General features: G+C 35.7%; 1 protein-coding gene across 1 annotated transcript in view; it reads right to left on the minus strand.

The window, feature by feature from the left end:
* LOC306865238 (POU domain, class 6, transcription factor 2-like) overlaps positions 1–26,072 on the minus strand; it is a gene marked incomplete at both ends in the record, with an annotated part of 108,810 nt that overhangs the window by 46,519 nt on the left and 36,219 nt on the right. The window contains one exon of the mRNA XM_079409725.1: positions 1,887–2,296. Within this exon, the coding sequence (XP_079265851.1) occupies positions 1,887–2,296 (410 nt within the window). The remainder of the gene's footprint in view (positions 1–1,886; positions 2,297–26,072) is intronic.

Consider the following 26,072-nt stretch of genomic DNA (forward strand, 5'->3'; position numbering starts at 1 on the left):
AACATCATATTTAGGGGTCATTACATTGAGTCGATCGGTCTCAACTGCCCCCGTGCCATGCAGCACTCTGGAGCTTCTCCCCATCACGAGTCAACTTATATTACAGCTTTAAATAACTTCACTTTTAGTGTGTAAACAAGAGGTGAACTGGGTGAGGAGCAATACAAGGAAGGTTGCTGGCTACGGCTGTCTGGAATTTATTTTGATATCACATTAAAGCTTTTGTCCTTTTTTCCTTTTATCCAGATAAAACCCACCAAAAATATCCACCAGACTGTCATAATATGAATGCAAAAAAAAAGCAGTTATTATTTTAAATGGGAAGTGTTGATTGCATTTCTCCCATCACTTTAATTGTGTAAAATAAAGAAAATAAAATAAAATGCAGAACAATGCAGTTATTATTTTAGTTATTATTTTATATGTGAATTTGTCCCATCACTTTAATGATTTAAAAAAAAAAAAAATGCAGAATGCAAAATAACATAAATGCAGGAAAGTGTGGTTATTATTTTAAAGGGGAAGTGTTTAGTAAATTCACCCAGTATATATATATATATATATATATATACACATATACATATATATATACACACATATATACACACACACATATATATACAATATGTATGTGTGTGTATATATATGTGTGTGTGTGTGTGTGTGTGTGTATATATATATATATATATATATACACACACATACATATTGTATATATATGTGTGTATATATATATGTATATGTATATATATATGTGTGTGTGTATATATATATATATATATATATATATATATATATATATATATATATATATATATATATATATATATATATATATATACTGGGTGAATTTAATAAACACTTCCCCTTTATATAATTTGTACTTTACTTACAAGAATTTTTTTTTCTTGTTTGGCAAACGGAGCAGGCTATCGTGTTACGCCTGTTTCACACATCCTCAGTTTGCAGTGCGAATGTGGTGCGTATTTTTTCCACACCCATGATAACGCATTAGAGCAGGACTATTCAATTAGCTTCATTTGAGGGTCATATCAAAGTGAAAATTTAAAGGGGGCCAAAGGGGTGGGGCCATCCCGATCTCTTTCTGGGGGGACTAATAAAATTTGAAATTAAATTGAAATCTAAAATCAGTGCATTCTGTCAATCGATGAAAAAAAGTATAAATCACATTTTTTGTAATTAATCATGATTAATTGCGTATTCATATTGTCATAATTTCACATTGAACCTCCAAATTAATGTAGAAACAACATAAAGACAGTATATTTTAAATATGTTTTTAATGGGATATTTTTACTAAGCAGCCTATTATTAATGAAGTATTGATACCAATACTACTACTGGTGTCTCTATTAAATGCATTTTCCCTCAATTTTACCTATTAATTATAGCCATTCAACATTACAGTATAATTGAAAGCCAGTATTTTTAACATTTAATAGGCTCTGAAATATTAAGTGATTTTAAAGCAGTCTTCACATAAACCATAAATCGCATATGCATAAGGTATACAGATTAATCTTTGTTAATCAGCAACTAGTGATTTCTCTTTTTCTTTTGTTCCTTGATTTACATCAATGACAGACTTCAGCAGGTTTTACTTTAAAAGCAGCACTATCTCTTTAAAACCTGATGCACATATCTGACACATATCCTATTTTCTCCAAATTCTTTACGATCATTTAAGACTTTATAACTCATTTAAGACTTACGTTTATGAGGTAACTGGCCAAAACAGCGCATTCTGACATAATTGTGTGTTTTTGTTCATTGAGGCGCTACCGCTGCGCTGTCTGAAGCCTGCTCAGTGTATGTGTACAGACCATGGTACACATTATATATATATAATGTTTTTTCTTTCTTACCTGTAGTGGCAGAGGAGGTGTGACAGGAGATGGCAAGCTGTGAGCTGGCGACTGGTTTTGCCTATGAGGGGGCGGAGACTGAGGAGGCTGGGCTGAGCTATGATTGGAGGAGGTACAAGTGGAGGCGGAGCCTGGAGAAGGTCCAGAGACTTGTGACTGATTTGGAGGAGTGAGCTGATGATGGCTGGGTGGCTGGAGATGCGTTGGACCACAGAGCTGTTGGTGTTGCTCACGTTCACGTTCTCGTTGTTGTTGTTGGTCTCTTTCACGCTGCTCTCGTTCTCGTTGCTGCTGTTGTTGTTGTTGCTGCTGCTGCTGCTGTTGTTGATGATGATGATGCTGTTGCTGGTGATGCTGTAGCTGTTGGAGCTGTTGAAGATGCTGGAGCTGAGAGTTTAGGGATGAGGTAGCTGTGATAGAAAAAGAGGAAGGAAGATGTAGCTTTCTTACAGGATCTTTGTATTTATAAAACAATAATAATAATTAAAATAAAGAAAGAAAGAAAGAAAATAAATCACCTTCAACAAGACAAGCATCATGTATTTAATCATAAAAATTATGATTACAAATAGAAATAAACCCTTGGCCTGGACAATATAATGGTGTTTGTACCACTTAGTGCTTGCCTTAGCCTGTAATTGCAGAAGCATCACTGATTGCACTGATTTTTATGGTACATTGTAATTATTGAACAGCCCAAGTAGAAGGTTTCAAGAAGCATCTGAGGTAAGAACCTTCCTGTAAAAAAAGATGTTCCATACTTTTGAAGTCAGAGAACGTCCTCCATCTTATCTTGAGTACTCTTAGACATCATTTATAATAATTCACTGCATTTCTTAAATGTGCCTCTCCCCTTTAAAAAGCCCTTAGAGCTACAAATTGTAACAGGAAAACAGACGTTTGCAGGAATGTAACAAGATAAGAACTCATTCATTTTATCATACTGTATTAACTGTAATTATTCTTTATTTTAGATCTGTGATTACACAAAACCATCCGAAAATTGCATTATTAAACTGTATATAGTATGTTATATAGTATACTATAATAGTATAATATACTATTATAATATTCTCTTAAGAGAATAAGCTTATTTTTTCTTATTTTAGTTGCTTATTAATCAATTTTGTTAGACTTTTGTATTAAAACAACAACAATAAATATATCTGAAAATAGGTTAGAAAAATAATACAAAATATAATATGTCATGCTAGTCTAACATATTTTCATGAAATTAAAATGACCTTCATTTTAGGATGTACGATACCATTTTTATTTTTTTTACCATTTTTAAAAGAAGAGTCTTATGTCCACAAAAGCTGGATTTATTTACAAATACATATAACTGTTTTCTATTTTAACATATAAATATAAATATACATTTACATTTTAATTAGTTGCTTTTCTTCTTTTTATTATTAGTTGAAAAAAAATTATGAAGTATGTTTTTTCCAGGGTTCTTTGATGAAGAAAACATTTGAAGAACAGCATTTTTAATAGATTCTCTTTTTTGTGACATTATAAATGTCTTTACAGTCATTTTAAGCAGTTTGAACAGTAGTGTATATACAGTATATATTTATATTGGAACAACAAAAACAAATACTCAGTGTAAAGAAAATTCATTTTCATAACTATGAAAACAGTGAAGGTGAGTACAAAAATGACTAAAGAAGGAATGTTACCATGTACTATATTTTTTCTCTGAATACAAGGAACATAGATGTGTACTGGGAACTCTAAATGCACATGTAAAAGCCTTTATTTTATGTGGTACATGAAAAGAAGCATTTAATTGTAATTCAAATTAAGTCATGGTAGACTTCTTTTTTTGTAAGAAAGCAATAGAGCCTAAATTGAGCCGTACAGCCTTCTGACTCAACAGACGCTCTGCTGAGATTGGAGAAACAAATTTACTCTCTAAAAGACCTATACATTGAGCTGGACTTCACTTAGAGAGTCCATGACAGAACAAGACAGCCTAGGTTTGTCAACTCAAATTATCCATACACATTATGAATGCCAACACTGAAAAACAGACTGCAACACATCAGAATGAATCAATGTGACCTTCTCTTTGAACCTTTTCTGTAGGAATCAGAGCAGCGCTTTTCAGACAGATGCATGACCTCTGCTCAATGTTCTGATAATGAACTCTTCACTGCAAAGTCATCAAACAGAGATGTTTCTTCTGCACTGCACTTAAAGTCAAGATGTCACACACATTTTATGGGCACCATTATTTTGGAGTTATAACAGAAATAGACCAAGATGTTCTCCTTTGGTGGCACTAAGATGATATCTCACTGCAATATCTCAATATTTGAATCCGTTTAAGTGTTGAATGTACACAGTGTTTGAGACTGACAACCATACCAAAAGGTGCGACTCAAATTGTCCTGTTCACACACTGCACAAAAAATAATTTCCATTTTTTGTGATGTTTTCCTAAAAATTGTTAAAGTTATGACTTTTTTTCAGAGAATAGGTACTGAATTTTTTTTTAAATATTACATATTTCATTTGATATATTAGCTTCATTTTGTAGCTACCTACAGTAATCACCAAAGAGAGTTTTTTATATATTTTACGCATAAATCTCACTTCATTTTGGTATATTTTAAAGGGGTCATGCACTGACAAATCAAAATTCCCTTGATCTTTTTACATATAAGAGGTCATTGTACTATTAAAAACATTCTGTTAGTTGTTCGATTTTGTGACGTAATAGTGTGGCTGAACACCACCTCCACAGAAGAAGATCAACGCCTGCTTCTACATCGCTGCCTGTTTAGCCCTGCCCATCTATTCGTGCATATAGTGTAAATAACAAGAGAGGCGAATGCAGGTCTACACAGAAATCAAATGATAAAGATGGCTCCGAAGACAAGACGACACTGTTAAGTTGCAGAAAAACACGGTCTTTGTATTGCCTTCCTTCTGATTCCAAAATTCCAATGAATTTTATTTTGAATGATGTTCAGTAAGAACTTGGTCCTTTGATCCTATTGCTGTCTGCTATTACAGATCGTTGGATATGTACAGAGTACTTATGTGCAGGCCTGGGCGATAAAACGGTATCGGTACACCTTCATTGATAATGATAGAAAACATATTTCGGTATAGCGCACAATGTACTATGACTGAAAAGCAGCTGTGACATCAGAACACACGCTAAAGTGAGTGCTTTGTCTGCCTGTATTGAGGAGATTGTGAATAAAAAAGAAATATTATTCGAATTTAAAATAAAAATTAGCATTCGAATGGGAAAAACGGTGCATTTGAATTTTAGGTGTCCGTCCGGGAGCCTTATCAGTGGCGCATAAGAGGCTTTTGTTAGCCTATCAAGTTGAACCCACAAGATTTGATGCTGCTGCGTTTTTCATTCAAAATATCAGAGAAAGATAGAAGGTCAGTGTGGAGAAGATCCTGGTTAGGTTAAAACTGAAACCAAGCCATTCAGGCACAGAACGCATGTTCTGCACATTTCGAAACGGACAGCTATGGCTGTTGCACTCACTTCTCAGGTTTTATTCCATTTCACTGCATCTCATATGTTTTTAAATGCAATCTGTGTGATTTGCGCGTTGGCTTTTTGTATTAAGCTATGCATAAATACATGATGCTGTTTTGTTCATAATTGTTTATGCAATTTACAAAATTATATTTGATTTATATATGTTAGTTTAGCCTTTATGCGCTATTTTAATAGATTTAATAGATAGTTATTATTTCATTTCATGCGGTGCATTATTTTGCTCATGGCACCCTTCAGTGGCCTCACACTAATCTGCATATAAAATATAACAAAGGAGATATGTTTAAATTTTATTTTGTATTTGACTGTTAAAACTAAAATTATTTGTTGTTTTTTAACATACACAACTATTAGGCAATCATAGCAGTGGGCGTTTACTTCCAAGTCTACAATCCGCCACGCCTATTCAAATAGAGTGTTCTGATGAGGGGCGTCAAAACAGGACACAAAATAGCCTATTGCTTCTAAATTATGATGTTTTCTAATTGGTCTGTTCTAATTGACAAGATATTAATTAACAAATATATAAATATGTGCAACCGAGGTGTGTGTTGTTCGAGGTGTGTGTTGAATGAATCAACACATTATTTAATTAACAATCAATCGATAGATAGCATCTAGTTTACTAACTCGAGGGGTCATTTGTTCTCATTTGCAGGAATTTTTAAATCTCAAGAAAGAGTAAACATCCCAAAAATAAATTACAAAAGAGCTGAACAATGGATCGATGCTATGCTACAAAGCGAGACTTGTAATGTATCGTCAAGCATGTGTTTGTGCACAGTGTACTTGACAAGAAGTGCCCATAATTAATTGATGCAGATCAATAATTAAAACCAGCACATTGTTTTCCAGAAGATAACTAAGAAACTACATTGGTGCTGACATTGCTTTGATTAGCGTGGCTACCCGTGCATCACAACCGGACTAGCAGGCGATGTTTTGATGAACCACAAGCCCTCTCTCCCCTACTCCAAGAAGAAAAGAAAAAAAAGAGTGTGTCTCTCGACCAGTAAACAGCCCACTTTTACATTTCTTCAATCGCCTGACACGTTGACACCGCTCTCACACCCCAGCATGAATTATATATGTCATCTGCGCCGGGGAAAATTCCAAGAGTCCAATTCGCGCTTGAAATGTTGGGGCAAGTTGTCTCGCAGGCCTTGACAGGACGTACATATGTGGCGCTCCATCGCATGACTATAGAGGGAGCTGAGGGAGCCGAGCGAGCTGCTACAAGTAGAAAATAAGTTAAAATGAATAGGAGGAGGACAGGAAAAAAAGGACGAAGAAAAGAGAAAGCCTCAATCCTGTCAAAAATATTATCGAAACCAAGGGGAAGATCAAAGGTGATGGGAGGGTCTCCTCCCACAGCAGTCGTGAGACCGGAGAAAGAGACAGAACAACAAAAGAATATAAAGAAAAGGAAAACAAATAGTGAGACGGAGAGAGAGAGAGGGGAACAGGTTTGTAGAGAAGCCCCATGTGGCCCTATTATATGGGCAGCACTGCAGGTAAAACTGGTTGAGAGCGAGTGCTTTATAAACTCTGTCATCTCGTTACGAAACATTGCTAACCTTCCGTTAGCCTTTAAACAGATCGGGTCTCGCTGTGCGGGAAAGAAGTGGCAGACCTTGAGCCTAAGAGTCATGTGCGAGAGCAATGACAGAGCTACAAAGGTCTGAATACATTGAAACACAATACATACACGAATACAGAGCCCAAATGCCGTTTACTTTGATGGAGTGTTTATATGAACAGAACTCAAGGACGTGGAGAGCAGATGACGCTTTAGCATCCTCTATAACCACCTGAACAATGGTAACACCACACATGATGGTTTGAATTTGGTTTCTAGCCTGGATCGCCTCCAGAGCGACCTTGACTTTATTGGAAAACTCACTTTCTTTCTTGCGTACTCTGTAAAACGTCATTCTGTAGGGTTGTAGATTTCATTCAATTTATTATGTAAACTTTATTGAAGAAAATTAATTTCTTGTTTTCATAAATATTTTTGGAGTTAAAACTATTTAAAAATGTCAGGAATAAAAAAAAACTTAATTCTGTTGTTAAGGATTTAGCTATTCATTTTGAATAACTCCAAATAGAGACAATATTGAATACATCCAACATGAATGAAATGAGCTGTTTTCAATTTACAAGCATTTGCTGTTCCTACGTGCGGTTTAATCAGCTTGTGAGCATGAGACACGCATGCGCTGGAGTTCCCACTGACAACCTGGAGGCAAGGCTGATCGGTGCTCTTTTTCAGTTAACGTCACAAATATATGGGCTATTATTTTATTTATATAGGAAAAAACTGTTGTAAATTATCTAAATGGTCCACTTTATCCGATATAGGCGTCATTCATAACGGTTGGCTTAAAATTGATTGGTGGTAGTGCAAGTTATAGTACTCTTGAAAAAATAAATATGCTAATTCGTTCATGTAACCTATATTTTTTTCTAGCTTACTAACGTCATTTTAACAAATGGGCAACGAGCAACATTGTATAATAATGGCTGTAGTCAGTGGATTCTTATTTTGTGGCCTAGAGTTAACGTTTGAACTAGGGTGTTGCTCCTAAAGTATGGGTAATCATGTTTTACACCGATTAATGGTTGAAGGGGATCATTTTAAAACTATTTAATGTTAGATCTGCCATTGAACAGTCACTGCTCAAAAAGTTTTTTTTTTTTTTAACACATCTGTGAGGACCTGACGTGGCGATCTGCCAGTACGTTCTGCGCTAATTTACAGTAATCACTGGCACGCATATGTATCTTTTTAAATAAAGTCCCTCGAACCTAATCATTGCTCATAGTTACACATCATGTTAGGAGCTATTGATGAATTGTTATCGAGGGGGAGAAAGTTGTTACAGGCCTGCTTGCCGTGTCCTCCTTGGTTTGACGTATGCACTGAATCTCCATTATCCCAGGCATCTAAAGTATACCTTTGAGGTACAGTGGTGGCCAAAATGACTAGAACACTAGTATTTTAAGCAGCTAAAAATGGTTGTAAGTCAGTTATTTCTATATTTTGCTGTAGTGTGTCAGTAGGAAAAATCAGTTTACACTTCCAAACATTCATTTTGCCATTAATTGTAATAATCCAGTGAGATTTTTGTGCTCCACACAGAGATCTGATCTGATCATCATCCAGAAACAGAACAAACTGAGACAGACTAAATCCAGAAGAACTGTGTCTCCAAGACGCTTCAAGAAACCTCCTGCAAAGCTACAGTACTGTTAAAAGATTTAGGCACTTGTGTAAAAACGCTGTAAAATGAGGATGCTGTCAAAATAGATTTTCTTTAATCAATTAACTTCTATGAACTAAATGAAATCAACATTTGGTGTGAGCATCCTTTGTGTTTAAAGCAGCTTTTGTCCTCGGTGCACTTGAGCAGAGTTTCTCAGGAGCTTTGCAGGAGCTTTCTTGAAGCGTCTTGGAGACACAGTTCTTCTGGATTTAGTCTGTCTCATTTTGTTCTGTTTCTGGATGATGATCAGATCAGATCTCTGTGTGGAACACAAAAATCTCACTGGATTATTACAATTAATGGCAAAATGAATGTTTGGAAATGTAAACTGATTTTTACTACTGACACATACAGCAAAAGATAGAAATAACTGACTTAAAACCATTTTTTGGCAGGTGAAAATACAAGTGTTCTAATAATTTTGGCCACTACTGTATTTCAGACACTTTCCTTGGAGCTGGATGCTTCAAAGCTGTCAAATAGAGTCCAGTCACTCAGATCTAAACTGCTGTCTTAAAATAAAATGGTTTTATCTGTTCTGTGGTTCCATGTTGCCAAACATATTCCTCACACATTTGAACATTTTGTGCCTTGAAAGAGAAAAATGACCCAAAAAAAGTAACTGCATTGCGTATTTTAAACAATTGGTACCTAAAAAGAAACACAAAAAGAGATTTTGTTTTGCAGACTTGGATTCATATTAAATAATTGTGGATAACAGTTCTATATCAGTGGATAACTAATTTTTAATTTGATTAATTCTAACTCAATTATCAATAGTAGTTGAATGTAATTAATATTGCTTGTAATTTGTTGCCACAATTTTATTGAGTAGATGTAGTGTATTATTTTTTACAGTGTAATGAGAAACACATGTAATAATACAGGAGTAACAATTGCATTGTTCTATTCAGTTCCACTAAAAATGTACATGTACACTGGCTTTCCATTGTAGATAGAGAAAGCAGTACGTATTTCACACATCTATGAAATGAAGAAAATTCAAGGATGCTGGGCAACAATAGCAATGTATTGAATTAGCAGTACTCATATGGACCACAGGTCATTAAGACACCTTTAGACCTAAAATAAGGTAATGAAAACCCACCATTTATTACATAACTAAAATTCTAGAATAATAGAGGGTTGAGATATAAAAATATATAGTTTAAAGTTTTCAAAAATATTAGCTAACAAATGCTGTGTGGTTATGTTTTTTTCTTTAATAAATAAATGTTACTAATATTACTAATCAAATTAAATTTTGATATATTTATGGTAGGAAATTTACAAAATATCTTCATGGAATATGAAGTTGTATTGCAATGTAAGTTGTATAGCCATGTAATGTATTGTTGGCTATTGCTACAAATATACCTGTGCGACTTAAAGCTGGTTTTGTGGTCCAGGGTCACATTTATAATGTTACAAAATATGTCTCTTTCAAAGAAATGCTGTTCTTTTGAACTTTTTATGCAGCAAAGAAAAAAAAGTATCAGTCAAAAATATTGAGCATCACAACAATTTCAACAATTCAACATTATAAAACACTGCAATAAAAACATATTGTGTGTAAATTATAGTTTTAATTCAAATTATTAAATGAATGCCACCTTATTGGGACAATAAGCCCTCCCTACACCTACCCTAACCCTACCCGATACTTTTACTTTTCAACTTTTTGATTATTTCCTTAATTTTTATTGAAAATAAATGCCTTTTCGATGCTATATGAGATTTGAAAAGGGAGAAAAAAAGTTTGGCAAAAGGTGGGTTCGAACTCGGGTCGATCGTGTCAAAAAGCCTGTCAGTCCTCTGTCGTGTGTGTCGTGTTCCCGCCTCTTGTGTTCATATTTGGTTTGTTTCCTGTCCTTGTTTAGTGTGATTATTAGTTTATTCTGTTCAGCTGTGTTTGTTTGATTAACCTGTGCATTTATAGTTCTGTCTATTCAGTTTGATTTTGTCTGGTCTACTCGTTACTCCCTGGTGTTCCTGTCTGTGTCAGCCTTGCCTTGTCTTGCCCTGCCTTGTTTGGATTCATTAAAGACTGTTATTTTGAGTTTACTCCTCGTCTGCGTGTTCCTGTATCCTCCACATGTTGGTGGGCAGAGTTAGTGTAAATAGCCTTTGCCAAAAAGGCGGGCTATTTGCACAGTGTAAATAGACACTCCGAAAATAAAAATAAAAACATTCATCCTTTTTTACATCATGCAAAATGTCTATTTTATATTATATTATTAATAATTAAACAATTATTATTTTATTTTAAATATTATTATTAATATGTTTTTCACACAATCACCAAGTTAGAAAATACTCCAGCACTGTGTTAACATGGCTCATATATCAATATAATAAAAATAAATAAATGCACTGCCTTTGGACAAAGCAACTCTCTAAATAGTATGCTTTTCTTTTTCTCTTAAAGGTCATAATACATTCAAATCACGTCATATTAAAAAAATAAATTGACAGGTAGATTACCAGACTATTTAAATATTTTTTTCTCATAAGCCAAAGTAAAAAGGAGACATATAAAGTCTGTCAGATCCTCTAAAGTTCACAGTAATTAAATAATACCTGACAACCTTCTCACTGGGCACACAAATTAAGCTGAGGCCCGTCCTGACAAGTTCTGTGACCCGCCTGACATATGGATGCTCTGTTTTCCCTCCCTGCACCTGAAGCCACTCCAATTTAGTACCTTTTTTCTTTCTTCCTTCTTCTCGAGACCGACCTGAACTCTAGCAAAGTAGCAGAATTCTCCAGAACAGATCACAGAAATGCCTCTGTTTAACAGAAGCTCATTCCTCTCACCTTGGTGACCCTGAGTACGTGTGTGCACCAAACTCCCAGTGTAGAAATCACCTGTCGTGTGTTTGATGCGTGTAAGTGTGTGTGGGTGTGTGTGAAGCATGGAGCGCCTGATTGTCAGAGGTCAGCGCAGAGGTCATCAAGAACCGACAGGGGGATGGCACTATTTTTGTTTCTCGTATCAAAGAGAATGTACAGGCCAAAGCAGAGTATCCACCTTTCTCATTAATACAGTATGCTGTCTGTCTGTCCCATACAACACCCCTTCCTTTCGCGGCGTCCACCTGACAAATACAACAACATGAGCATCTGAGACTGATCTGTGTTGGTTAGATTATAGGAAACATTGATCATAGGGGTGTAACAGACTGATTAACTAACAATTAAAATGCTATATCTATTATGTGCATGCATACATCTTATTGACTGACATGTTAAAGACCCGGCAAAGTGGCTGATGCTAAATATAGTACACTTTACAAAATTTTAATGATGCAAGTCACAATAGTGACATAATAGTGACAGAGAAATAAAGTCACACACGCACACAAAGGCTGCGCAGTGAATTAAAGGCCAATCACAAGGGCAAAGTGAGTAACGTTGAGTTAATTAATTCTGTGGGAAACGACTGTGGTGGAAGAGAACAATGTGTAAAAACAAGCGAAAGAACAGAACAAGAGATGCCTGATCGTGATCTTGCGTATGACATTTGCTGGGGGAAATTACCAATACTTTTATAATTGGTCACATAATGACAATATGAAGATACCAACCAGAAATGAACAGAAAGAATGTCAAACCTAGTAAGATACAGAGAGAGAGAGAGAGAGAGAGAGAGAGAGAGAGAGAGAGAGAAATTGGGGCTAGTTAACACACTAAATGCCTCTCAAGGGGTTGACTGTTAAAAGGGAAGGCTGTCATTATTTAATGTTATTATTTATTATTTAAAGGCTAAATGCAAGTAACACAGTTAAGACACAACTGAAAAGGCAAAAAGGCTGTGGATTTTGAACCAGATGTTTGAAACTAACATGCAGAACAATTGTTAGGGAATTTGTGTAATTGGGCTTTTGACTCAGAACCTTATAGTTACTGAGAAATAGTCTCTGTGACATGTAGCCCCAGTCTCCTCTACACATAGTATACATATTAAAAAGAAAAAAAATGCAAATTTTAAAAATATTTATTTATACACCATATTTTTAACATTTTGTGTGGATAAGATTTTTAATATTCTTAAAATAGACAGAGGCAGCAGTTGCCAACCCTAGCCCCGTGTATATATATATATATATATATATATATATATATATATATATATATATATATATATACCACAGAACCATTAATTATTTAGAATTGTATTATACTCTATATCTGGAAATGCATTCACAGCAGTGTTAAAACCAATAAAAACCTTACTAAATAAAATGCCTGGAATTAAAAAAAAAAACAAAAATCAATAAAAAATCTGTACCATCTTTAGCAGATGGCATCTCCAGTGCTTACAGTGGAGCTCAAACATTATTACATGATTCCTTATCAGAGATTTGGATTGGGATCTGAGAATACTAAACGGAAAAGAGGTTAGACTGCAGTTGAGAGGCCCTGAGTGTTTAAAGCGCTGAAGTGGACAGCGTATTGGGATCAGACCACAAAGCCCCCCGTCTGACACGCGTGTCTGATCAAAGTGTATTACTGCTATGGGCTCTGCTGGGGATTTAAAGGAATTCCGGGCCGTCTTCCAGAGAGAACAAGGTGTAAAAGTAGAGAGTTTATGATAAAAACTTCTTACAGAGCCTCAGAAAGTGTCTTGGGTGGAAATTCACTAGTTAAAACTATTTATTTGTATTCTTTCTTAGAGTAAAACATAAAAACATAAAAACATATTCACAACTTATTTAATGTGACATATTTCCAAGTAAAACTGGATAGGTAATCCCTACAACCCCTTGTGAAAAAAATAAAAGTGCTTAATTGCTTTTAATGTGAACTTGAAGTGCACTTCAAATCATTCAAGTACACTAAGTGCAAACAGCCCGCCTTGTTGGCAGAGGCTATTTACACTAACTCTGCCTACCAACGTGTGATCGGGGTAGTCACCACTACAAAAGACGCCTGTCAAACATCAGTTCTATTGGTGTAGATGGTAAGGCATGTGCTTTTTAAAGCGATCGACCCAAGTTCAAACCCGCCTTTTGCCGAACTTTCTTTCTTCCTTTTCAAATCTCATATCACATCGGAAAGGCATTTATTTTCAATAAAAATTAATGAAACAATCAAAAAGTTGAAAATAAATTATCGGGTAGGGTTAGGCTAGGTGTAGGGAGGGCTTTATTGTCCCAATAAGGTGGCATCCATTTAATAATATGAATTAAAATTAGAATTTATACTCAATACGTTATAGCGTACTGTTTTATAATGTACTACAATACTGAGTTGCAGATAATTGCCACTATTTGCAATAAATAATATAAATAGCAGAAATTATTGCTCTTTTAACATAGTGTAAATAGAATCTATAGCTAAATAAATAGCATATCATTAAAAAAAATACTGCTATTTTCACTTAGTGTAAATAGCCGCTGCCATATTTAAAACAATGTACTTGCAAATAGTATGATAGAAAGGCAATAAAAGGCCACTTAAATGAATAAAGTTTTCATATTATGCTTTAAGGTGACTAAATACTAAAGCACGTAAAATGCTTGATAACTTTGTTATTCAGTATTACTTTAAAGTTAACGTGCTTGTTCATCATTACAAATGTGTAATTACAAATATATTTAAACACATGACATACAAGTTTCAGTACAAATTATATTTAAATATATTTAATGTTTTTTCAGTTCTTTAACCATATTTCAAAGATAACAGAATTATGAAATTACATGAAATGATGTACTATATCCTACTTAAGAGAGCCAGTAAAAACTCATTTACAACAAATTTAAACTATACAGTTAATTTTCAATTTTCAATTATGCAAGTGTCTAAAAACATACATTTAGTTTGCACTGAAGTATATTTTTAAATTATGCAAAGTGTAGTTCTTTTTAACAATCACCACCTACTTTAACACACTAACATTATCTGTGCTCTCCATCTGTCTCTTTCACCAGTACCTGTCTGTTTCCCTGTCCCATGCGCCCAGTTCCCGAGGTCCTGTCCCCCCGACCGCTTTCCCCTTAGTGTCTAATGCAAAATTTATGCTCACGAGGTGGTTTCAGTGGGTGGAAAAATCAATACTGCCAGGCCCTGATGCGCCAGGGAGAAAGAGTGCTCTTTGACTGACAGTAAAAGCATGAGGGGGGGAATGAGGGGGCATTTTTAAAGTGAAGAAAGGTGGACGACGGCACAGAATTGGCCCATCCACATCATAGTACAGCCTCATTTAAAGTCTGATTTCGATAGCAATTCCGTCTGTATTAGAAACGAAGAAATGTTTTTAGAAAAGGCAGATTTGAGGATTACACTCCCGTTCTGCCTACTATTAAAACTGCATTTTTTTATATCATTGTTGTTCCGCCCGCAGCTGCATTCCTCAAGTTGATAAGCGCAAGGCTGCGCAGGCAGCGCCGTTGAAATGAAGTGATTTAAAGACAATGCGCGTACATCATAAGGCCTTTGTTGTTCGCTGCCTGCATTGTGCTTTGCGTTGGCCTTTGAAAACACAAGGCGGAATGTGTACGCATGTAACCGAAAAACCAATTCGGGGTGTAAACCAGGGCTCTGAGAAAGTGTGTAAAAGAAAAAGATGTTTCAATGGAATGAAACGGCTTTAAACAATAGGATTTGCCCTAAATCCTTATCCTACTATCTTTCACCTCTTTAATTATTCCTTTTGCTCGTCTCGCAGAGCATGTAAGCACTATTGCGTGCTACCGAACGAAGGGGAGAGGAGCGTCGTGCCTGCAGGCAGCCGGTCTGTTGAAACGTAGAGCTCTAAGTGACATGACACTGCTTGTGATTCCTAATGCACTTTAATAAAAGCCAATATGGCGAGAAAGCGCAAGTAGAAAAGTCACCCGCTGATTCGAAACGCGAATTATCCCGAAATATCAAATGTGTACAAATTTGTGTACGTTGTTCAACACGTTTTTTTGGTTGTCCCTGACATACACTGAACCATTTTACAAGCTCGCAAACTGTTTTGCAACAACATCTTAAACAGCAGACTTCCTTGCACAATTCTTTGGGGAGAAAAGAAAAAAAAAACACTAGCATATGATGTTTAATACGACCTCAGCTTTTCGAAAAAAAGCACCGTGATCCTTTCTGCCGGTTTAGTAGTTTCTCTCCTGCATGGCCTGTGAGGTATTTGAGTGGTCTGTGCGATACATGATGAATGAAGTGGCTTGCTACTTATGCGCTTATCGTGCTCAGTGACTAGCAACAGGTTCAGCAGAGGCCAGCCACAGTAAATGAAACTCCTCAGCAGGACAATACATCATCAGAGCAAATGTATGCGGCCTGGACGTACACGCGCGCATCTCTCGCTCGTGCAGGACACCGACAACGGCCGTGATGGGTAGGAGGAGGAGGAGGAGGAGGAAGAAGAAGGGGGTGGAAATCGTAGAAGAAAAAAAGATGGAGGGAAAGACTAACAAAGAGAGAAGGAGAGGAAAGAAATATGGTCAGAGATGTGTGAAAGCACAACGGATTTCCTATTAGCTGATGGACGTTGTTTCTTTTTCCATTTTTTTAACATTAACTGCCCAGGCCGGGAAAGCAAATATAACTTGCCATGGCTTATATCACACATAGCGCTCATAGAGAGGAGATTTATCATGATGAAATACTGTAATGCACACAGGCCGTGCACACATTATGTGGATGCCACTCTTTTGGACTTTCTGTCAGTGAAGGTCATCATTTCCTCTGAGAATATAATAAAAAGAGCACATTATCATAATATTAAATATCTCAAATGAGAATTTTCAGTAGAAAATATAGTTAGTCATTTTTAAATGAAACTTTCACAGAATAAATAAAATAAAAAAATTACAATAGATTAAAGTTGAAGAGTTATTATGGTTTTCATTGCTGTGGGACCTTTTTAACAGAAAATACAGAGGATAAAGTAGAAAAAGAGTTCACATTACATTCACATTACTGCCTTACAAAAAAAAGTACTGTAGCGGTACTATGGTACAGTGATGGCAGCGACTTTGTTACATTCAGTGACTTCTATTTCCATTTCCATTGTTTTTTTTAAATAATAATAATAAAAAAATCCTAAACGTTGGACTGACAAATTATATGACAAATCATTGTTTAAAAAAATAAATATATAAAATTTAAAATTGTATTATTAATTTAATTATAATTAATATATAATTATTAATTTGTCAATGACTTTTCCATGATTGATTACATAAGGATTTTTATTTATTTATTTTTTAAAATAAAACTGGACTCACAATAGCAATTTTTAGGCAAATAAATATTTTAGAAATGGAAAAATAATTAAATATTGCATATAGAAATGTCCATGTTTTAGAATTTTAGCAATGTATGTGAATTTTATTATTAATAATATAATAATATTATAATATTATTATTAGCTTTAATGACTTTTCAAGGCCTGGAAATTCTAAATGGAAATTAAAAATTTCTGTATCTATCTGTAATAAGAAAATAAAATACATATTATTACGATTTTGAATGCTGTAGAACATTTTTAAGAGAAAAAAAAAATACTGAGAATACAGAAGAAAATTAACAACGACAAAATGACAATGAACAAGAGAAATAAAAAAAAGACATGACAAAGAAAGATTTAGAGGCCGAAAAGTTCCATGTCTGAGGGCAAAATGACACATTGAGAGCGTCTCTTCCAGCAGTGTCCAACACTCTGCCCTGTTTGTGAAAGATGTAGGAGTTTAATGTGACGATAGCTCCTCTTCTCTCGCGTCTGTGGTCTACTTACCAGCTACATGATCCAACCCTGATGCGCCTGCTGTGTTTTCAGCAAGGAGCCCTCAGGGACCATTACACTCTAGCCTGCCTTCCTCTGGGGCCTTTTAGGGCCCCTTAACACTAACAGAAGACCCTTGAATCCGAAGCCCTTCCCCAGAAAGCACATCTATTAATTAAGGTAATTAGGCCCTGAGATGGCAATTAGAAACCGCAGATAGCTTTTAGCCTGTCTGCCGCTTCCAAAAAGGCTTGGTTTCAGCACCATCTGCCGTGTCAGAAATCACCACAGCATCTTGTGTTTCTGAGAGAGGAGGGCGAGCGGCGTTATCTGAGATATAGACCTTCACCTGACCGAAGGGTCAAATTCTGGACCCTCTCATCTTTGGGCTTTTCATCTGATATGACAAATGAAACGCTTATCATGTGTCAGTCACTATCGGCTTGAATAGGGATCCTCATTAAAATACGTTTGCAGGGTTTATATGGATTGAATTGTTAATATACCTGCAGCAGCTTAAGCGAAAGAGGAAAAGAGAAAGTTATAGCACTTGTATTAAAACGCTCTGTGACGTGTATTGATAGGCTGATTCTTTAGATATTGATTGAACGGCACAGTCGTAATGACGAAGCCAGATTTGTGTAGGTTTTTTTATTGATTCCGCTGTAAGTCAGCAATGATAAGCTGCGAGGTTTCTATTGATCGTTTTGGACATTCAATACACTTGTTTTCATTTGGAGATTTCACTGTACTTTATCGACAAAATGTTTCTTCTTTTAAGCCGTAAGTGGCCAGAGCAAAATTCATTTGAACACCTACGCATTTTCGGACTTTCTTTAAAACTTCCCGGGGAGCTGCAACAATGCCAAACTTGACTTTTTTCGCAGAGGGCGAAATGCAGTGTGATTTTTCAGTTAAAATTAAATATAAGCGATGTGTGCCACTCCAAGGCCCAAACATTCTTTGTTTTAATCCATTATGAAGCGTAATTCTCATATTTTTACATAAAATAGCATTTACTCGCACAAGAAGGCGTATAGGTCACGACAAGTTCTCTATCGCCACGCATACAAGTTTTGTTCTCGCTCTCAGTCTAATTGTTTCAGCCAAAACCTTGAGTTTTTGCAGCAAATTGCAGGGGAGTTTCAGCCATAAGTCATATTACACACACATGCACTTCACACACACAAACACACTCACAAAAGAATGAAATATGGTTTACGAGGTCCTGTGACAGAGCACAATCACACATTGTCAGTGGAGTGTGATAACCCCATTTTCATTCCGTTTCACTCCCATGAAATTACCATTAGCATTACGAGTCATGCAGAACCCAGATAAATGTAAAAACGCTACCCGGTTCTTCCAGACAGGAATAACAGTCCCCACAGATTACCATCTCTCTTTTGCCTTCTGCTTGCTCTGACTATAATATTTCATTTACAATGTTTCGTCAGTTCATGCTCCCCTCACTGACCATGTAAATCACTAATCAATTTCCATTTCCAGAGCTTGACAACAGAAAGCCTATGAAATGTGTCTCAGAAGTCTATGTAAAGATTTTAATAAGATAGGGGACAAGGTACCGAAAATTACAACAGGAATATAGTACCTCTGTGCTGAATGACTAGGCTGGGTTTTAAGCAGTTAAACAAGGGCTTCAGAACTCATCCTATCTGGTTTATCAAACCACTAGCCCTAAGTATTAGACTTTAGCGCATAAATCGTTGAAGAGAGATGTGCCATTACTTTTGTAAGCCAGTGGTACCTACACCTTCAGGCTCAAATATTTCTTCTTGGTATTTCTGCTGTAATTATGACATTGCTTGTTTTCAAACGTTTTATTCTCACAAACTGGAACATATATTAAATTAACTAACCTGATTCCAGTCAAACTTACAAGTTCCAAGAACTGTATGTTCATCAATAAAAGCAGTAGTTGTTTAAAGGAAAATATAAATTGAAAATGGAAAATTATGCATTTAAATGTATTCTGTGGTGAAAATAACAGTGGCTAAAATGTATAGATTTTTGGAGTAAAATGGTAGACTCTTTTGTTTTACCAAGCCTCATTTCAAACAATTAAATACAAACGAAAATAAATCCAAACAATTAAATATTTTGGCATAATTTGACAAAATTACAGCTTGATTGGAAATGACACACAATTAAAAGATTCTGTTAAAGAACTATATTTGGCTTGATTTATCACCAACTGTTCACCAACACTATTGTCTTCTTGGTAAACAAAGTAAGCTAACTTTATTTGAAGTTGTTGTGTTTACTTTGGAATGATGCAACAACTAAGGGACAACTGTAATTTTTTTTTAAATTATATAGAAATAATTTCAATTTGTATTAAAATATTTTTTGACTATTTCAATCCTTGTTTATACAGTATATCATAAATTTAATGATGGTTTTTCATATTTCAGGGATGAATGCCTGCATCGGATTAAAACAATTGTATTAATAAAGTAGAAAATATAAATAATAAAAGACATGCTAATATGTTTCCTAGACAGCGTAATGTGAATTTCGTAAATCAAAAAGAACAAAAGTAAACAGTAAAAAAATATATATATATTTAAGTGCCAAAAGTTGAAGAAACACCCAGAAGCTGCATAGCAGCACACTAAACACCACTCAGAACACATTATCAACCATCCTGGCAACCATCCACAACACATTAGCATCATGGCAGTGACTTTCGAATAGAAAAACATCTTAATCCAAATCTATAAATCTAGACTTCTTTGGATTATGAAACATTCACAATAATCTTTATTTCTTACAATTTCTCATTCTATCATATCCCAAACCTTCCTCCTCCACCTCCTTCCATCATTACTTTTATAGCTTTTTTTAATCCCATGTCTAGTGTGTCCTGAGCAGTTTGCAGGATGTATGTATATCCCTTACTCCAACAGCCTCCTACTCTTTCATTACATATCTGAGTGAGCTTGGGTGCAGGGCTGGACTATGCCAGCAAAAACATGTGGCTTTGGTTCAGATGTTCTACCTAGATGAGCTGTAGTCTCAGCGGTTTGGGGGGGGGGGGGGGGGGGGGGGGGGTTAGGAGGAGGCGCGGTGAACGCGCTCTAAACGATAGGTTTAATTTAATGCCAGTTTGAGAGGCTTAAGTTATTTCAGGCCTCCGTGCACCAGTTCTTCATCGGGAGAGAAAACTGCCAGTTCACTCCTTTAAAAAACATTACTGGCACTTCCCAATTATTTGTAGACTGATGCAATTACCATAAAATATGTATCGAACATGGATGAGTGGAGGGAGGCTAAATCCCAGCAGAATCACAGAGGCATACTGTATATGTGGGCTGCTCGGCATCCCGGGTCTCGGCTTGTGTGTCTCTTTCGGTTTTACCACAGGAGGGCCGAAGCAATGTGGCCTCCTCGATCGAAACGGACAAAGCCATATCCGATTACCATTAATATTGTCTTTTCCAATCTTCCTTCACACCCCCCTCCATTTCGCTTCTTCGCTCTCTTTCTCTGAGGACAGGGATTTTTCCTCTTTTCTCAGTTTAAACAGAGTGACAATGCCACCAGTCACGCAGGACAGAACAGTATGTGGCAGGACAGGCAGCTGGTGAAGCCATTTCAAGATGACAAACGCCACCAATATGTCAAACATTAACAGCTCGATTTTACTTGACACCCGAAGGACACTCCGTGCCCTTAACGTTTCACACGCACAACTGACGCAGTTAGGTCTTATTTTGTTTGGTAGGACTAAAGTTAATAATTGAATTCAGTGTGACAGACAACAAAATGTTGAAAACAATCAGCTGATTAAAACTTCAGTTTTTGATGGCTAAATGTTAAGAAACATGATGTGCCACTTATAAACCGCATCTATAAGATATGAGAACACAGTTTGGAATAACCATTGTGCTATTATGCACATAAACACATGTAAATATCCATCAAAATAAATATTAACAGAATACAATCCTTGTTTCTTTTAGGCTAAAGGTCTTTGCACACAGAGTCTGAAATTTTCGTCCGAAATTTTCTCAAGTAAAAAAATAAATATGACTTCACGTTGTGTCAATCACGTTTACACACTGCCTCCGAAACTTTCGTCCGTCATAAAAGAATTCAGATCAGGTTCGATTTTCTGTGTTTTCTCATCCGTAGTAAGCTTTTGAAAGGAAAGGATGATGAATACGAATAAAACTTTCGGACTAAGTGTGCAATGAGCTTAACTCTCTTCATTCACTCAAATGGAAATGCAATAACTAACATGACTCACACAATTTTCATATTAATCTTTTTGTTTTTGTTTTTTCTCCTAACATTCATAGATTTCATAAATACTTAAAAACTAAACTAAACAATGTGTACATACAGTATATACACTACTGTTAAAAAATTTGGGGTTGGTACAACTTTTCCATGAAAGAAGTCTCTAATGCTCACCAAGGGTGCATTTATTTGATCAAAAATATAGTAAAATAGCAAGAATATTACAATTCAAATAAACTGTTTTCAATTCTAATATATTTTTAATTCGTAATACATTCCTGTGATGGCAAAGCTGAATTTGTCATTATTTATTCAGTGTCACATGATCCTTTAGAAATCCATCTAAAACGCTGATTTGGTGTTCAAAATGTTTCTTCTTATCATTAATGTTGAAAACAGTTGTGCTGCTTAACTATGATACTTTTTTTTTTTTGGATGAGAAAGTTTAAATAAAGTGCTATATGACATGATGTTTTATGTACATCATTCTGGCAGAAAAAAAGAACCTGCAAAAACACACGCTGTAACACGATAACATTTCTAGTGTGTGCACATGCTTCATTTGAGTGTGATGTGGTTAAATGTATTTGTACTTTTTGCAATGATGTCTAAAATTTGTGACGTGAAGTGTTTTCTGTTTGAGAGCTTGGATATGTGTGGGCCAACCTCACTGCGTATGTGTACATTACGATTTGTGTTATTTTTGTGGCTAAGCCACTGTCATATGCAGTCACCCGGCATCATACTCAGTGGGAAAGAAAACTGAACAATATCCAAAGCGAGCGGCAGATGAGAATCTTTGTCTCTTCCTGGAGAACATGTGGTGTAACCCCCCTAAAACACACACACTCACACCACCACCTCTCACTCTCAATTATTTGGCTGCTGTCAAAACAAATCAATCAAATTACCACAGCAAGTCTGTGTGCAGGTGCTGCTAGTGCATTGCTAGTCACATTAGCTTTGAAATGTATGAGGGCGCCAGCAATTTTATCACTCTTCTTTATTTAATACGACTCTCTCCCTATGAATCGTCTTACAACTGCCTCAAACTTGAAACATTAAAGGACAATGTGGAAGGCATGCTGGGAATACAGTACTTTAAGTTGAACCAAGAGGTAGCGAGAGAAAGAAATGTAAATTTTTATAATAAAGGGTTTAAAACAAGTTAAGCACCATGGACAGCATCAGTTGCATGCTGTTGATTACCACAGACAATCATTTTGACTTCAGATTGAAGAATGTTTACAGCAATGCACTTATAATGGGGCAGAACATTCAAGATCTAAAAGCAAAAATGTGCAGCTCAAATTTTTGTAAAAAATTTGAAGATGAACTTGCTACGCTATGGATCTATCGGTCTCTGTATAAACATTACACTAATGTATGTTTGAGGTCTATATGTTTTTTATAGAAATTAAGACTTTAATTAAGAAAGGATGTATTAAATTGATGAAAAGTGACAGAAAAGATTTTTATAATGTTAGAAAAGATTTCAGTTTCAACTAAATACTGTTAAACTTTCTATTCATCAAAGACCCTGAATAGAATGCATGTTAAAGAGTGATACAAATAATAATAAATGTTTCTTGAACAGCAAATCAGCATATTAGAGGGATTTCTGAAGGATAATGAGCAGTTAATGGCTGCTGAAAAATCAGCTTTGCCATCACAGAAATACATTTTAAAATATATTAAAACAGGAAACATAATTTTAGATTGCAATATTTCACAACTTTTCATGAAATAAATATAGCCTTGGTGATCATAAACAAAAAATAAAAACGTTACAAATTTTACCAACCCTTTGTAATTAATAATTTTGAAGCCTAATTCTTTCTTTGTTTTCATTTCTATCTACATAATACCCCTGAAGTTCAGCACCACGGACAGTTCACTCACCCAGTTAATGGAGCTACTGTCTTCAAGTGTCCTCAATGGTCATAAAACAACCATTTTTGAAATGTTAACAAATATACATGTTGCACAAAAGGTTTTAAAAATGTAATTTAATTGAATTAATTCAATTGAATTGAATTTCTCTAGTTGAAGCAAAGTTTTTATCATCTTGTCAGAGTTGTCAACCCACATTCTCTAGAGAGGTATCATTTGCTGTAGCAGATAACTTTCCTTTAGCAAGTATTGACTCGACATCTAAACAAAAGACTTCAAATTAACTTTCACCTGCAGTATTTTGTTTTTTTAAATACAAGAAGAGTAACAGTTCTTGTTACTTTAGTTACAAACATATCGCAAGCAAATTATGAGCTTTCTATTGTCTTTTTCCCGTGTGCAACTTTATCACCCTTAAGGCTTCGAGTTTCCCTTTGACTTGGCTACTTTTAGCTAAACTAAGTGAGTTAGCAGCTTCAAGTTTCCCATCTGTGTCAGTACTCAGTCTAAAGCGATGCCCCGGTCTGACAGGAGAGGGATTCCTGTGAGACTACAACTGCTCTTTCATTGAGACAGAGGAGCAGTGTTGTGATTAGAGCCAACATGGTTCCTCATTAGCCTACGAGCGCGGAGCGACTCAGGCAATTACTCCTCATCCCTGAGTGCCGTTTTATGTTTCCTGCAAAGGGAACGCGCACTCTCGCGCACTATTCCTTCCCCCGTACACGCTACGCTGCAGGTTCTGATGTGCTCCGATCAGGCAGCTTACAATATGAATATGAAAGAGGCCGAGTATACATTTGTTCTGCATTAACTCAAAGTAGGCTGACAATGTAGCACTGATCTTTCATTTGCCTTACATCTCTTTAGGGAAAATATGGCGTATTAAAAGGATGTTTCCAAAAAGCCTTATCATAGGTCATGAAAAGATAGTTATTTCATGATCTGAGGGTTACCCTTATGTTTTTTGCGAGAGGCCTGTTTTGAGGCTTTCTGAGCTGATGAGCAACAACGTAGATGTTATTTTCGTTCTGCAGCTTATTGAAAGATGCTTTGATGTAAGGAGAAGCAGATTCTGTCATTTGGTTTGTTATGAGATAGAATATGGTAGGAATGTACAACAGAGGGATTTGTAATTTTCAAAGCAGCGAAATCATATCATTAAGTCTCATATCAAGTCAAATGAAATCAAACAATGTTATTTGTGGCTTAAAGAAATGTCACAGTGTCAAGCAAACACCCTTTCATATCGCTATGTTTTTTGAAACACCACCTTACCTCATATATATTCACATTATAATTTACAATCCAATCTTTTACCTAAATATACAACATTTCTAAATATATATATATATATGATTAATTCCACTCCTAACACCATGTTTACAGTCTGATGGACAAACAAACATGATGCTGATTCTTATTCTATTCAAGTTACAGCTGGAATCGTACACATAGTATTCAAGAGGGAATTTACTTTCTTTGCTTGACATGTCCAGACATTAATCTTCCTGACAAAATAACAAGCTACAGCGGCGCCAGGGTTTAAAATGAGCGTGGAGTAACGCAAGCGCAGGCTTTTATTTAGACGACCGTGCCGAACTTCATGAAGCTGCCCCATCGCTGTGACGCCCATTCATCAGTGCAGAGATGCACACGCACACGCACCACTGAGCCTTCTGCTCGGCACACTCACGTGGACGGTCTCAGCGAGGCAGATGACTCCTAATTTGGAAAAGGTGAGCTATTATGTTATAAAGGGCTCTAGCAGCAATACAAGTACTTTTGTCTTAAAAGTGATGTAATTCTTTTTCACATTAAAGGGTTGGTTCACCCAAAAATGGCATTGTTTACTCTCATGTCGTTCAAAAGCTGTATGACTTCTGCAGAACACACACAAAAAAGATGACTTCCATTGTTTAGACCAAAAAATATGAGACATTTTTCAAAATCTCTTCTTTTATGCACTTAAATCACACAGGTTTTGAACTACAATACATGAGATTGTGCTGGAATATATATTTGGCAACTATTAAATAAACTATTCATATGTTAATACCAATAAAAATTGGGCAGGCCTATATGTTTGCCTGACCAATGGCAGACTGGAGGAGTGTTCAAAAAGTCAATATGTTTCCAACACCGTCTGATGACATTATTGGCAGAGAAATGAGATCTTATTCAGAACATATTCCATTTTTGTTTTTTTAATACAGTAACAAATGCCTCTAATGAGTTATTTTTAATGACTTGAAAGCATACAGCACAACTAGTTGACACTTTTATACATTTATGCATTTGGCAGACATTTTATCAGTTCTTGCTTTCCTTATATATATATATATAATTATAATTATATGTGACCCTGGACCACAAAACCAGTCTTAAGTCGCTGGGGTATATTTGTAGGAAAAGCCAAAAATGCATTGTATGGGTCAAAATTATAACTTTTTCTTTTATGCCAAAAATCATTAGGACATTAAGTAAAG

The sequence above is a fragment of the Barbus barbus genome (genome assembly GCF_936440315.1).
Source record: "Barbus barbus genome assembly, chromosome: 46".
Taxonomy (NCBI): domain Eukaryota; kingdom Metazoa; phylum Chordata; class Actinopteri; order Cypriniformes; family Cyprinidae; genus Barbus; species Barbus barbus.